This window comes from Nicotiana tomentosiformis, chromosome 3, assembly GCF_000390325.3.
Source record: "Nicotiana tomentosiformis chromosome 3, ASM39032v3, whole genome shotgun sequence".
NCBI lineage: Eukaryota > Viridiplantae > Streptophyta > Magnoliopsida > Solanales > Solanaceae > Nicotiana > Nicotiana tomentosiformis.
This window is the reverse complement of record NC_090814.1, coordinates 9,804,147-9,819,067: the sequence shown is the minus strand read 5'-3', so window position 1 is coordinate 9,819,067 and position 14,921 is coordinate 9,804,147. Positions and strand designations below refer to the sequence as shown.

General features: G+C 40.9%; 1 protein-coding gene across 1 annotated transcript; it reads right to left on the bottom strand.

The window, feature by feature from the left end:
• Positions 1–995: 995 nt before the first annotated feature.
• LOC138907346 (uncharacterized mitochondrial protein AtMg00860-like) lies at positions 996–2,065 on the bottom strand. Its single transcript, XM_070197945.1, has 3 exons — positions 1,902–2,065; positions 1,600–1,720; positions 996–1,364 (listed from the first exon to the last, which is right to left on the bottom strand). Exons 1-3 carry the CDS (start codon positions 2,063–2,065, stop codon positions 996–998), a joined length of 654 nt encoding a protein of 217 aa, XP_070054046.1.
• Between the last annotated feature and the right edge of the window lie 12,856 nt (positions 2,066–14,921).

Here is a 14,921-nt window from a genome sequence, read left to right as displayed (position 1 = left end):
AGGGCACACTGTGTATTCAGTGGGCTCGATTTATTCCTATACTGTTTTTTGTTTTTCAGAATCTATTTCGTTAAACAAGTATTACTAACTTTCTGTTTTATTTTTTTCAGTAAGTTTAATTATTTATTACAACAATACAGAATTATAACACCACGAATATAGCATCATATCCTTCTGATTTTGGCAAGCCTTCAATGAAATCCATGGATATACGCTCCCAAGCTCTTTTAGGTGCTGGTAATGGTTGAAGGAGCCCCGGATAAGCCATTTGTTCTTCCTTGCATCTCTGACAAGTTTCACATTCTTGGACAGTCTTTTTAACATCTTCAGCCATAGAAGGCCAATAAAAAATTGCATTCACCCTATGATAAGTTTTCATAGTTCCAGAATGTCCACCAAGTCTAGAGTGGTGGATAGTTGAAAGCAATTGTTGTTTGAGAGACCCATGATTACCAACCCACACCTTGCCCTTGTATCTCGGTAAACCTTGTTGCAATGTAACATCTAAGTTAGCAGAAGGATTAATTCTCAGGGTTGCTATAGCTTGCACTACTTCTTGATCTCCTTCAGAACTTGACAATACCTCTTCTAGCCATTTAGATTGCAGTTGAGTTAACATCAAATACTGTGATTGATTATTAATTGTTGCTTGTTCATGCTTCCTTGACAACGCATCCGCCACAAGATTCTCAACTCCTTTCCTGTATTGTATCCCATAGCTTAATCCCATCAGTTTGGTTAAGCCCTTGTGCGGTAAGGATGTGGTGGTTTTCTGCTCCTGCAAAAACTTCAAACTAAAGTGGCCAGTCGTGATTATGAAGTGGTGTAGGTGCAAGTAATGCCTCCACTTATCCACTGCCAACAGGAGAGAAATGATCTCTTTCTCAAAGGTAGACAACCCTTGATGTCTCTTTCTCAATGATTGACTCATGAAAGCCAAAGGTCTCCTCTCTTGCATCAGTACAGCTCACACTCCAGTATTACAAGCATCCACTTCAAGTATAAAGGGTTTTGCTGAAATCAGGTAAAGCTAGGGCTGGGGCAGTTGTCATGGCTTTCTTAAGGCTATGAAATGTTGTAGCATCTTCCTGGTCCCATAAGAAACTTCCTTTCCTCAAAAGATTGGTTAAAGGCTTGCTTAACTGAGCATAGTTTTTGACAAACTTTCTATAATATCCGGTCAAGCCTAAAAAACCTCTTAATTCCTTCACAGAAGCTGGTGTAGGCCAATCTATCATGGATGAAACCTTTTTTTGATCAGTTCTTACTCCACTTACAGAGATAATATACCTTAAATACTCTACTTGAGGCTGCCCAAATTCACACTTACTCTTTTTTGCAAATAGTTGGTTCGTCCTCAATATCTGTGACACCACTTCCAAAAGTCTCAGGTGTTCAGTCATGTTTGGACTGTATATTAGTATATTATCAAAAAAATACTAATATGTACTTTCTCAGTTGTTCCTTAAATATATTGTTCATTAAGGACTGGAAGGTGGTTGGAGTATTAGTTAGCCCAAATGGCATGACTTTGAATTGCCATAGCCCATGGTGAGTCCTGAAGGCAGTTTTATATTCTTCCCCTGTTCTTATTCTCACCTGGTGATATCCAGCTCTAAGGTCCACTTTTGAAAATACAGTAGCTCCATTTAGTTCATCCAGCAAATCATCTATCATAGGAATTGAGTACTTGTTCTTAGCAGTTAAGCTATTCAATCTCCTATAATCAATACATAACCTCCATTATGAATCTTTCTTTTTAACCAATAAGGCAAGAGAGGCAAATGCAGATTGATTCGGTGCCACAATTTCAGCTTTGAGTATATCAGTAATAATAGACTCAGTGGCATTTTACTGATCATGAGAGTACCTGGAGGGCCTCAAATTGAAGGGTTGAGCACCAGGGATTAGTCGATGACATGATTACATTTCCTCTTTGGTGGTAACTCAATTGGCTCCTGAAACACATCAGCGTAGAGACTGCCAACAACTTTTCAATACTAGGATCCATCTCCTTCTTTCCTTTGGCCGCTGGACTAGCAGTTGCCATAGACAGTTCAGCCATCATTATACAGGTTCTGTTATTCAACATTTTGCTTCATGTTGCAGTATCAACTGGTGTTACTTCAGTCTTTTCATTTACCCCAATCAAGGTCACCATTCTGCCATCCTTCATCAAGCTTAACCTATGAGGTTTTGTATGCAGTATTACTGGAGCTACCACATCAATCCAGTCCATACCAAGTACCATGTCATAACTACCAATCTTCAAAAACCTAATTTTGAAAGAAAATAACTCATCCTGCATTTTCTAGTTAAATAGTAGGCTTTCCTTATTACAACTCATAATCTGCCCATTAGCTACTGCTACCCTCAATGGAATTGCCATAGGTTGCACATGCAATTTCAACAATTTGACTACATGAGGACCAATGAAAGAATGTGTTGTTGAACCACTATCAATCAAGATTAGGAATTTTCTTGGCATATCCCAGTATCTTGATAGTGGAAATGGTTCCACTTACACAGCTTAATCCTAACACCACATTTAGAGAAACCTCAGCTTGTTCCTCCACTACCTCCTCTAAGGTTTCAGACACATCCACAAATTCTTTCACTTTTGACTCTCCTTCCACAGTCACTCCTTCCATTGCATGAAGAGTCTTGGCCTTACACTGATGGCCAAGCTCATACTTCTCACGACACTTATAACAGATTCCTTATTCTCTAAGTGCCTCAAACGTATTTGGTTTAAGGGGAGCTCTATTAGCATGCCTCTGATTAGGATAGGTGATTCTCAGTGGTTGGGTTGGTGTTGGAAGTGTTGTTGGTTTTGGTACTGGATGAGTTCTTGGATAGGTAATGGCCAAATGTCTTGGATATGCTAGGTTTGGGTTGTTTCTGGAGGATATAAGGGCAGTAAGTGTTGAAATGATTCTTCATATAATTTTGCTACTTCATATGCATCCATAATGGTTACTGGGTTGGCCAGCTTCACTAATGGCTTAAGTTTAGGCTTCAAGCCACTAATAAAGCTAGAGACAAAGTGAGTTTCATTTAGGAGAGGGTTAATGATGGTCATGTAACTAGTTAATTCCTCAAATCGCTCCTGATATTGATCTACACTCCCAACCTGCATGATTTTGTTAAACTCATCAACAATATTTTGGGGTCTGATATTACCAAACTGTCTACAAACTTCGTGCAAAACTTCTTCCAAGTAATTCTACCCCTGTGGTTGACTAAGTAGCTATCAAACCACACATCCACCTTATCTCTAACATTCATGGAGCATAACTCAGTTTTTCCTGCTCAGGTACACCATACAATTCAAAAAACCTCTCACATTTTCGCAACCAACCTCTAGGATTAGTTCCATCGAAATCAGGAAAATTGAGTTTATGCTTCAAGGTTTTCTAATTTGGGTTTGAATCAACAGGATGAACAGGGATTGGTAACAATGGAGAATTAGAGGAATAAACAACAAGGGTTGGTAATAGAGGGGAACTAGAATAAATAGGGTTTTGGAAAAGGGGAGGGCTGTTAAAGATTAGAGCTGGTGGGAAGGTGAATCCTCGACCCACAGGAAAGTGGACGGAGTGAAAAGAGTTTGAGTCGATACAAATGGGAGATTTAGTACCTGAAACACCACCATATTCGTAGGTCGCCCGAGCAGATTAAGCGGTAACTGAGGCTGGTTGTTGCACTGGAACAGAGGTCACTGGTGCGAGTTGTTGGTTAGCCCCAGTGTTCGCCGAAGATGGCGTAGCGGCTGCTGATTTCTCTTGCTGAGATAGACCCGTATTAGAGATGATGAAATTGAGCTTCTGATTAGTATCCTTGACTTCATCGAGCTGAATTTGGAAATGGCTTTGGGTCGACTCTAGGGATTGAAACTTTGTGCTCGCCTGATCACAAACGTCGAAAGCTGAACACGCATGGCCTTCATCTCCGTCTCTAAGTCGAGTATCTCAGGATTAGAAGACATTGCTACTAATGGTTGATTCCAAGGTGGCCCTGACACCATTGTAACATGAGCAAGCTCTTATTACCCAGAAATGGCAGAAATTGAGAAGAGAGAGAATAGGAAAATTGTATTCAAATTTCGGATAACCTTCTCAGTACAGTGCCAACATGTATAACAGAAATCTAACATTGGATCCTATGACGTATCCTAGGGCAAGACACATGTCCAATTTCCAGTAACAGAAATGAGGATTTCATTGAATTAAAACTACTAAATTAAGGGACTTAAATTGACATGATAAAAACTACAACTTAAAGTTGTCTGGGACTCGATTGCATAACTTAAAAACTTAGTTAAATTCTCCATTCCTGACAGAATCTCGCAATCGTTTTTGATTTGTCACGCGTTAAATAAGTCTAGAAAAGTTTGGTACAATCATCAAAGAATAAAGTAGTAAAACCCTAAATTTAACCGAGCATGAGCTAAGGGTGTTCGAAACCGAACCGAAACCGAAAACTGAATCGAAACCGAAGCTTAATGGCTTATTGGTATCGGGTTAACGTTTAACGGACGAAGAACGGATTAAATTTTTTTTATTAACGGCTTATCGGTTTGGGGGCGGATTATTCAATTTTCTTAACGGATAATCCGTTAAGAATATATATTTTTCCAGAAAGATTACCATCTTCAAGAATAATTCATATTTTGTTATAAAACTTTAACTTTAAACAGTTTACTATATAGCCAAAGCAAAGCCAGGAGACACTGCAATTTCTAACTAGTTTCATGTCAACGTTTCTTAGTAAAATCCGAAATAATAGCAGAAGAAAGAACACAAGCCAGTTACAACGAAATTTACAGAGCAATAGCCTCAACCACAACCAGCAGTGACAGCTCTCAGATTAATACTGCTAATATCAACCATTGCCATAAGCTAAGCATCATAGTTAAAAACACAATTCATCTGTTACAAAAAAGGCATTTATAATGTTCGTCATCATTATAAGGCACTGAAGAATGTCATCATTTCAATCAACCGAAACTAAACCGATAACCGCCCGATAATAGCTAAATCGATACCAATCCGCCCGATATCTTATTGGGTGGCTAGCGGATTAATATATTTAAAAACCGATAACCGATAAGTCAAACCGTTAAGAGTAAATAACCGTCTGATCCGCCCGTTAAGCAGCCCTAGCATGAACCCATCAAATATTTATACTATTTTGAGGAAAATACAAAGAGTAAAGTTTTTTTGTGACAACCGCCGCTTTTGTTGAACGAGAGAAATGCAGATCTTCAATAGGAAATCAACGGTTTTCTAAATTTAGATAAAAAAAAACTACATACAATAGCAAAAGTCTATTTTCTACTGTTCCCTACGTACCAATTTATGTGAACCTGTTTGATTGGTCACGGAATTTAAGAAAAAATAAAGACTTTTAGAATTTGTGATCCTAAACAAATCAAAAAGGGGTGCAAAGTATTTATGAGGTTATAAAAATTTCTCATTAAGGGTAGAATTAAAAGTTTAAGCTAAATTATTTTCAAATTTAGAAAAAGATCATTCTTTTTGAAACGAATCAAAAAAAATAGGTTCACGTAAACCGGAACAAAGAGTATCTAATAAGAGAGTTAGCTGACAACTATACCAAATGTTTGCTTGGTCTTCTGAGGGTTATCTAGTCATTTCAGTTTAAATTGAGCTATGATTGGTTGATAGAGAATCTCACTGTAGACACCTTTAAAAATTTTGAACACTTTGGCCAGTTTAGCCCTTTGCTTATATGATCAACCAACCCCACATTCTTTCTTTGTACTACCTCACATGGACCCCACATCCCACCCCATCAAAGAGACCAAAAAACTCAAATCTAACAAAATCATTTTGCTAAATTCAATGAACAATTTGCAATAGATAATACTTTCCGCTCTCAAGCATAAGCAGGCTCATCTGATCACTAACGAATTATTTTGGGATTATGTTAAAATATGATGAATAAACCTTAAAACTTATTTTCAGTTTCTTGCAATTGTTATCATCAAGAAGATATAATTTCGATCAGTTTTGGTACCTGTAACAAAGGAAAATAACTATGCACTATTATACTGTTTTCTTTCTTAATAAATTTAGTGTGGTACATTCTCTTTGATTAGTAGGGACTAATTTAAAGATTTATTAACTTAAAAATACTTGAAAATATAGTTAATCACTAATAATTATTGATAAGGAAGACAATTGTATTACATTCTATCCGATAGGTCAATCATGTAAAATGAAACTAAAAGAGTGCTAACAAGATCACTTATGAATTTATCAATTTCAAATCAGATTTTTTTTAAGGTCTATTTTATTAATTTCTAGAGCTAACGATAAATTTTTGTATTGTTAAATATATTATTTATAAGTTTCGCCATAAGTAAAACAACATATAGACTGAATACGTTAGAAACTTACTTGTTTCATTGTAAGAAAATAAAGTTGTATATGGTCGAAATAGATTTCGGTCCTCGTACGTTTGATCGGGTTCGAATGGTAAGCGACCGAAGTGAGACTTCGAGATGAGTTCCGAAGATAGTACAAACAAGCTTCGAGCTCCAAGACCGATCGAGGAGTCAGCTCGGTATCATTATCGAGCCCATGACCAAATCGAACCGCAAGGCAACATGAAGGTAGTCGGAAACGCACAAACCGATTGACACTCACCCCGAATGTCGAACTCGAACCAAGGCCGAGGGCTCGACCCAATAACGAGCTCGAGCCAGTATCGAGTTCACAGACAAGAGCCGTTGCAACCGCACTAGGAGAGAGAATCTTGGCGGGAATCGAGAAAGAGACAATCCATCATAGGTTCTTCACTGTATATTTTTTATTGTAAATAAAGTAAGACCCCTCTACTATGAAAGGGGGAATCCCTGTAAGCACATGGCAGGTTCACACATTGTAAGAAAAGAGTACTTTTATTTATTGAAGAATAAATCTCTTGAGCTTGTTTCACTCAGCATACTCAGTCTCATCATTCAATAATTCATATCCCGTTTTTATAGCCAGGAATCTAAACATTTCACTTCTAGTACGATTTATGTCCAGCTATATCACATATCCTTAGAACCACTAATAAATTCAACTATATCTGATTTTCGGGGTAAAAAGTTTGGCGTCCATCGTGGGGCTAAGGGTAACAGTGGTTGTTTGATACAAATCTGCAATACACACCAGTTTACAACTTCAAATCAACAATGGCAAACCCTCGATTGATGGCTTTACCTATCGACTACGAAGTCGGCCTTCAAGATGAAACCAACAAATTGACACCCAGGGCCGGAAGGCGAATTAACGATGTCACCGAAGCTCGAGTCGAAGTACCGCTAGATGTCAATTCGCAAGTGGCTCTTGAGGCGAACCAACGTTCCAAACCGGAAAAAAGCATTCAGGGCGGTACTCGATCCGTAGCTCGAGACACCCATAACGTGGAGGAGATCGGAGTCAGCTTATGAATGATCTTCGAGATGTTACAAGCCCAGCAAATAGCGATAGCTCAGTTGCAGAGCCAAACTCATGTAAAATTAGGTCGGAGCCCAATCTGCTTCGAGAAATCACCCACAGGACAGTACCAGCCATAGTGAAGTCAAACGAGCAAGAATCGGGGACTACTCCCGAAATTACTAAATTGCTCGAGGAACTCACAAAACGAGTCGAAGCCAATGATAAAAAAATAGAAATATATAATTCCAGGGTCGATCAAATCCCGGGAGATCCACCAATGTTAAAAGGGCTGGATTCGAAAAAATTCGTACAAAAGCCTTTTCCCTCGAGCGCAGCCCCAAAACCAATCCCCAAAAGATTCCGCATGCCCGAAATTCCCAAGTATAACAGCACGACCGATCCCAACGAACACGTCACCTCTTATACGTGTGCCATCAAGGGTAACGATTTGGAAGACGATGAGATCGAATCCGTGTTATTGAAAAAGTTCGGAGAAACCCTCTCGAAGGGAGCGATGATTTGGTATCATAATCGGCCACCAAATTCCATCGATTCTTTTGCCATGTTAGCGCATTCGTTTGTAAAGGCACATGCTGGTGCCATATAAGGTTGCAACAAGGAAATTATACCTTTTCAAAGTAAAGCAAAGGGGTAATGAAATGCTGAGGGAGTTTGTATCCCAATTTCAAATGGAATGCATGGAATTGCCACCGGTCACAAACGACTGGGTCGTCCAAGCGTTCACCCAAGGCGGAGATCGAGTATCCAGCGATAACTTGGGCGGATGTACACAACCGATATCAGTCAAAAATTAGGGTCGAAGATGACTAGTTGGGAGCTCCTTCCAAATCCATGCATCAGAACAGGGCAGCTATTAAAAACCAGAGGGACATAGATAGGGAGCAAAGGTCGAACAGAGACCGATATCAACCGTACGTCGCATATCGAATGAACAACGGTTCAACGCGCAATGCCGCTCGGAACAATCGAAAGAATGATCGAGGACAAAATTCTCGGGGGCTTATGAGCAAGAATGGTTTTGATAAATATGTTGATCCTATAGAAGCACCTCGGCTATCGGAGTACAATTTCAGCGTCGATGCATCGGGCATTGTATCGGTGATCGGAAGAATCAAAGACACTAGGTGACCCAGACCCATGCAAACTGACCCTTCCCAAAGGAACCTGAATTCGATGTGCAAGTATCATGGTACGTATGGCCACAAGACCGAGGATTGCAGACAATTGAGAGAAGAGGTAGCCCGTCTATTCAATGAGGGCCATATTCGATATTTCCTCAGTGACCGAGCCAAGAATCACTTCAGAGAAAGGGACGTCAGCAAAAAAGATAAACAAGAGGAACCTCTGCATATCATTTATATGATCATCGGTGGGGTCGATACTCCATAGGGACTCGTGCTCAAATACGGAAAGATACTGGCCGCAGGGGAAAAACGAACTCGAGGATATATACCCGAGGGCACTTTATCATTCGGAATTGAAGAAGCCGAGGGCATCTCTCAACCTCACAATGGCACTCTGGTAATTTCTATCCTATTAAATAAAGTTCAAGTTAAGTGTGTCTTAGTGGATCCAGGTAGCTCTGCGAATATCATCTGATCTTGGGTAGTAGAGAAGCTCGGTTTACAGAATCAAGTCGTGCCTGCAGCTCAGGTCTTAAACGGCTTCAATATGGCCAGTGAAACAACTAAAGGGGAAATTATTCTGCCCGTAAATGTAGCTCGAACCATCCAAAATACCAAGTTCCACGTAATCGAAGGCGATATGAGGTACAATGCTCTACTCGGAAGACCATGGATCCACAATATGAGGGCAATGCCTTCGACTTTACACCAAGTGATGAAATTCCCTACGTCGGATGGCGTGAAGACAGTGTATGGGGAGCAATATGCTGCAAAGGAAATGTTTGCGGTCGATGAGATAACACCAATACCAAAGTTATCGGCCTCAGAAAAGTCGAGCACAAAAGATAGGCAGGAAAACAAGTAGCAATCACAGCAACCAGTCTCGACCGAATTGGTGAAGCAGGAAATAGAAGATGACGAGGAAGAGTTTCCGACACCTCGAGCTCTCATCATCCCTGACGACTCCGATGCCACCAAGTCAACGATCGAAGAACTGGAGCAGGTTATATTAATTGAACGTCTACCCGAGAAAAAGGTATACCTGGGAACGGGGCTGACCCCCGATCTCAGGCAAAAACTTATTCAATTTCTTATAGATAACATAGATTGTTTTGCTTGGTCCCATTTAGACATGACAGGGATCCCACCATCGATAACAACGCACCAGCTAAGCTTGGACCCTAGGTTTAAACCGGTGAAGCAAAAAAGAAGACCTCAGTCCGAGGTAAAACACGCATTTGTAAAGGATGAGGTAACTAAACTTCTCAAAATAGGGTCAATTCGGGAAGTAAAATATCCCGAGTGGTTAGCCAACGTAGTTGTAGTCCCTAAAAAGGGGAACAAACTTAGAATGTGAGTAGATTATAAAGATCTAAACAAAGCATGCCCCAAAGATTCTTTTCCACTACCTAGCATCGATCGCATGATCGATGCCACAGCCAGCCACGAGATCCTTACTTTTCTCGACGCCTACTCCGGGTACAATCAAATTCGAATGAACCCGGAGGACCAAGAAAAGACTTCATTTATCGCCAAGTACGGAACCTATTGCTATAATGTAATGCCATTCGGGCTAAAAAATGCAGGAGCTACTTACCAACGCCTAGTGAATAAAATGTTCGAAGAACAAATAGGTAAGTCGATGAAAGTTTACATTGATGGCATGCTAGTTAAGTCCTTGTGCGCAGAGGACCATTTGACTCATTTGCAGGAAACGTTCAAGATCTTAAGGAAATATAACATGAAGCTCAACCCCGAAAAATGTGCTTTCGGGGTTGGATCGGGCAAGTTCCTTGGTTTCATGGTATCGAATCGTGGAATCGAGATCAACCCCGACAAAATTAAGGACATCGAAGACATCACCGTCGTGGATAGCGTGAAAGCAGTGCAAAGGCTAACCGGGTGGATAGCTGCCTTAGGCCGATTCATTTCGAGGTCATTAGATCGAAGCCACAAATTCTTCTCTCTACTCAAAAGGAAGAATGATTTCGCATGGACCCGGGAATGCCAACAGGCACTAGAACAATTGAAGCGGTACCTATCAAGACCACCACTACTTCACACTCCGAGGACAGATGAGAAGCTTTACTTATACTTGGCGGTATCAAAAATCGCGCTAAGTGGCATCCTAATTCTAGAAGAGCAAGGTACACAGTTTCCTGTTTATTATGTAAGTCGGACCTTAGGAGAAGCAAAGAATAGATACCCTCACTTAGAGAAATTAGCACTTGCACTAAAAAGCGCCTCTAGAAAGTTAAGACCATACTTTCAATGTCACCCCATATGCGTTTTAACCACTTACCCACTTCGTAATATTTTGCACAAGCCCGAATTATCGGGTCGATTGGCCAAATGGGCCGTCGAACTCAGTGGGTACGATATCGAATATCAACCCTGTATGACCATCAAGTCCCAAATTTTAGCGGACTTCGTGGCTGATTTCACGCTAACCCTCGTACCCGAAGTTAAAAAGGAACTCTTGTTAAAATCGGGTACGTTGTCGGGGGTTTGGACCCTCTACACAGATGGTGCTTCAAATGTGAAGGGGTCTGGGCTTGGCATCGTACTGAAACCTCCCACAGGTGGAATTATTAGGCAATCCATCAAAACCACTAGATTAACTAACAATGAGGCCGAGTACAAGTCCATGATTGTAGGTCTCGAGCTAGCTAAAAGCCTGGGAGCAGAAGTCATCGAAGCCAAATGTGACTCTTTACTAGTGATCAACCAAGTAAACAAAACTTTCGAGGTTCGAGAAGATAGGATGCAAAGGTATCTGGACAAATTACAGGTAACTCTACACCGTTTCAAAGAATGGACCCTACAACATATGCCTCTAGACCAAAACTGTGAGGCCGACGCACTCACAAATTTGGGATCGTCGGTCGAGGAAGATAAGATCAACTCGGGGACTGTCGTTCAACTCTCTAGATCTATAATCGAGGAGGGACATGCCAAAATAAATTCCACGAGCTTAACCTGGGATTGGAGGAATAAGTATATTGAATACATAAAGAACGGAAAACTCCCATCGAACCCTAAAGAATCGAGGGTTCTACGAACCAAGGCTGCTCGATTCACACTGGTTGAAGATGGAATATTATACAGGCAAATGACCCACTATCATGGACCCGAGCGAATCGCTCGGGACGCTATGATCGAGACTCAGGGTATCGGAACTAACCCCGACCGGTATAGCCATCATCGGCTCAGAAGGTCTGGCGACCTCGATAGCTTTCGCAAATCGGATAACCAGAGCCGAAGCATCTTCTTCTTCTTCTTCTTCTTCTCTCAGTCGTTGGACCGAGTCCGTCGAAAGAGCGATTGTCTTCCTCCTCACCCTTCGAGTTTTGGGCTTGGGGTCCTCTGACCGAGAGACAGCTTTTTGCTTTTTATCTTTCCTCGGTTCCGGGACCGAGGACTTGGTTCCTTTCTCACCACTCGAAGGCCTCAAAACGGCATCCTTGGTTACACCTGCATGAAAGGAAGTCGATAACGAATGAAGCATAAAAAACATTTCGAAAAACATGAGAAGTGACCCTTACCGTGATTCTTGGCCTCCTATCTACCTTTTTCCAAGTCACGCCAAGCGCGTTCGGCATAAGAAAAAGTCGAGGCTAATTTTCGAACCCAATCCTCGAGGTCGGATACCGCTTGTGGCATTCAAGGGGCAGCTGTATATCGGAGAAAGATATCAGATAGAATCAGAGAAATATACGAAAAGCAACGCCTTATGAAAATCACTTACTGTCGAAATTCCATTCCTCGGGGAACGGCATATGGTAGAATCGTAACCATAGAATACGACCCTAATCGAAATGCATACATTTGTCTCATGTCAACGGTGAAAGATAGCCCTAAAGTAAGGGCCCCGATTTCTCTTCCGGGATGAGGTCACAGGTCCTCACCCGAATATAATGGCCCATCCAACCCCGATCCTTGTCTTCGTCGATGCTCGACATTAAAGCTTTCGATGTCCGACGATGGAGCCTGATTAGTCCTCAAAAGATTTGAGGCCGATACAATCGTATGAGGTGATTTAGGATGTGATTTAGGGTGAAATCCAGCCCCCCGGCCTTGTTGGAGAAGAAGCGAAGTAAGATTACTATGCGCCATAGAGAAGGATGAATTTGACCGAGGGAGACCTGATATCTTTTGCAAAAATCAATGATCAATGGATCGACGGGACCCAATGTGAAGGGGTAAGTATAAACACTTAAAAAACCCTCCACGTGAGTGGTGATGCTCTCTTCGGAAGAGGAAATTTGCAATACAACATCGGGACCCCAGTTGCAGTCTTTCCTCACAGCCTCGAGATGGCCCTCTGTTATCGAGCACTTGTACATCGACACGTGCTCACATCGACCCTGAACTGACGAAGGATTTTCAACCTTAAAATTGATTTTTAGAGTACACGGGCCAGGAACATACTCGTGGGAAGGCGGCTCCACCGGCGCCTTGTCGCCGGACGGCCGTGAATAGCAAGCTTTCTTCTTCTGAGGTACGATTTTTGAAGTTTTTGCCATTGACATAAGAACCAAGAAAAGCTAAAGAAGATGAAAGGCCGATGGTGCCAAACGCTAGTGAATGTGGCTCTATGAGCGGCGAAATAGAGGCAGAAAGAGTAAGAAAATTTGGAAGATTGAAGATGTAAAAGTGATAAATGATAAATTGAGGGGTTATTTATAGGTTTATACCATGGCGGTTCAGTATCAGCGGTGGTCGACCACCGTCTGACATGCATTAAATACCTTGAAAAACTAAATCGACGTGACAGCTATCACGTACGTCATGATCGAACCCAGTGAAAACGTCAGCTTATAACCCGATCGAGCCGTTGAAAATCATATCGCTTCTCACCACATTCTTTCTCAGAAATGAGGGGACTATCTGTATACGGTCGAAATAGATTTCGGCCCTCGTACGTTTGATCGGGTTCGAATGGTAAGCGACCGAAGTGAGACTTCAAGATGAGTTCCGAAGATAGTACAAACAAGCTTCGAGCTCCAAGACCGATCGAGGAGTCGGCTCGATATCATTATCGAGCCCATGACCAAATCGAACCGCAAGGCAACATGAAGGTAGTCGGAGATGCACAGACCGATTGACACTCACCCCGAATGTCGAACTCGAACCAAGGCCGAGGGCTCGTCCCAATAACGAGCTCAAGCCAGTATCGAGTTCGCAGACAAGAGCCATTGCAACCGTACTAGGGGAGAGAATCTTGGCGGGAATCGAGGAAGAGACAATTCATCATGGGTTCTCCACTGTATATTTTTATTGTAAATAAAGTAAGATCTCTCTACTATAAAAGGAAGAATCCCTGTAAGCACAGGGCAGGTTCACACATTGTAAGAAAAGACTACTTCTATTTATTGAAGAATAAATCTCTTGAGCTTGTTTTACTCAGCATACTCACTCTCCTCATTCAATAATTCATATCCCGTTTTTATAGCCAGGAATCTAAACATTTCCACTTCTAGTACGATTTATGTCCAGCTATATCACATATCCTTAGAACCACTAATAAATTCAACTATATCCGATTTTCGGGGTAAACAAAAGTATTATTTGGATTACCACTTTCTATGTTGGGTACCCTGTTATGATAAAATACGGTAAATTATTTAATAGAGGAAATCTAGAAAATCAAATATAGTATATTCAAATTTTGAGAAATATTAAAAATATTAAAGAGCATAAGATTAATTATTACATACTTATGAAGTTATAGAAATTTATAGTACATTTTATTTTGAGGAACAATTAATCAATTTAGAGTATAATGTTGTAGAAACAATATATATTTATTATAGGTTGGACAGATTCAACAACAACAACCCAGTATAATCCCACTAGTGAGGTCTGGGGAGGGTAGTGTGTACGCAGACCTTACCCCTACCCTGGGGTAGAGAGGTTGTTTCCGATAAACCCTTGGCTCCCTCTCTCCAAGAACTCCCCACCTTGCTCTTGGGGTGACTCGAACTCACAACCTCTTGGTTGAAAGTGGTTGGACAGATTCATTATTACGATTAGTGTGCATACTTGTGATATCAAAGCGAGTCTTAAATGATCAATCCGAACCTATGGACATGATTTCTAATTGAGATTATTTTAAGTCCTATGGGCAGGATATCTAGGTGATAAAGAATATTGTCAATGCGAATTGAACCTAATGAGTAAGACGTCTATAATATATACGAAGAAATCCTAGCACATATTAGCTAAGCATACAAGTGACACATAGCACGCAATTGTATAACTTAAACTCCTATAAGAATGAATTTTTTTTTTCAACCCTAGGACATTGAAAAATAAGGGA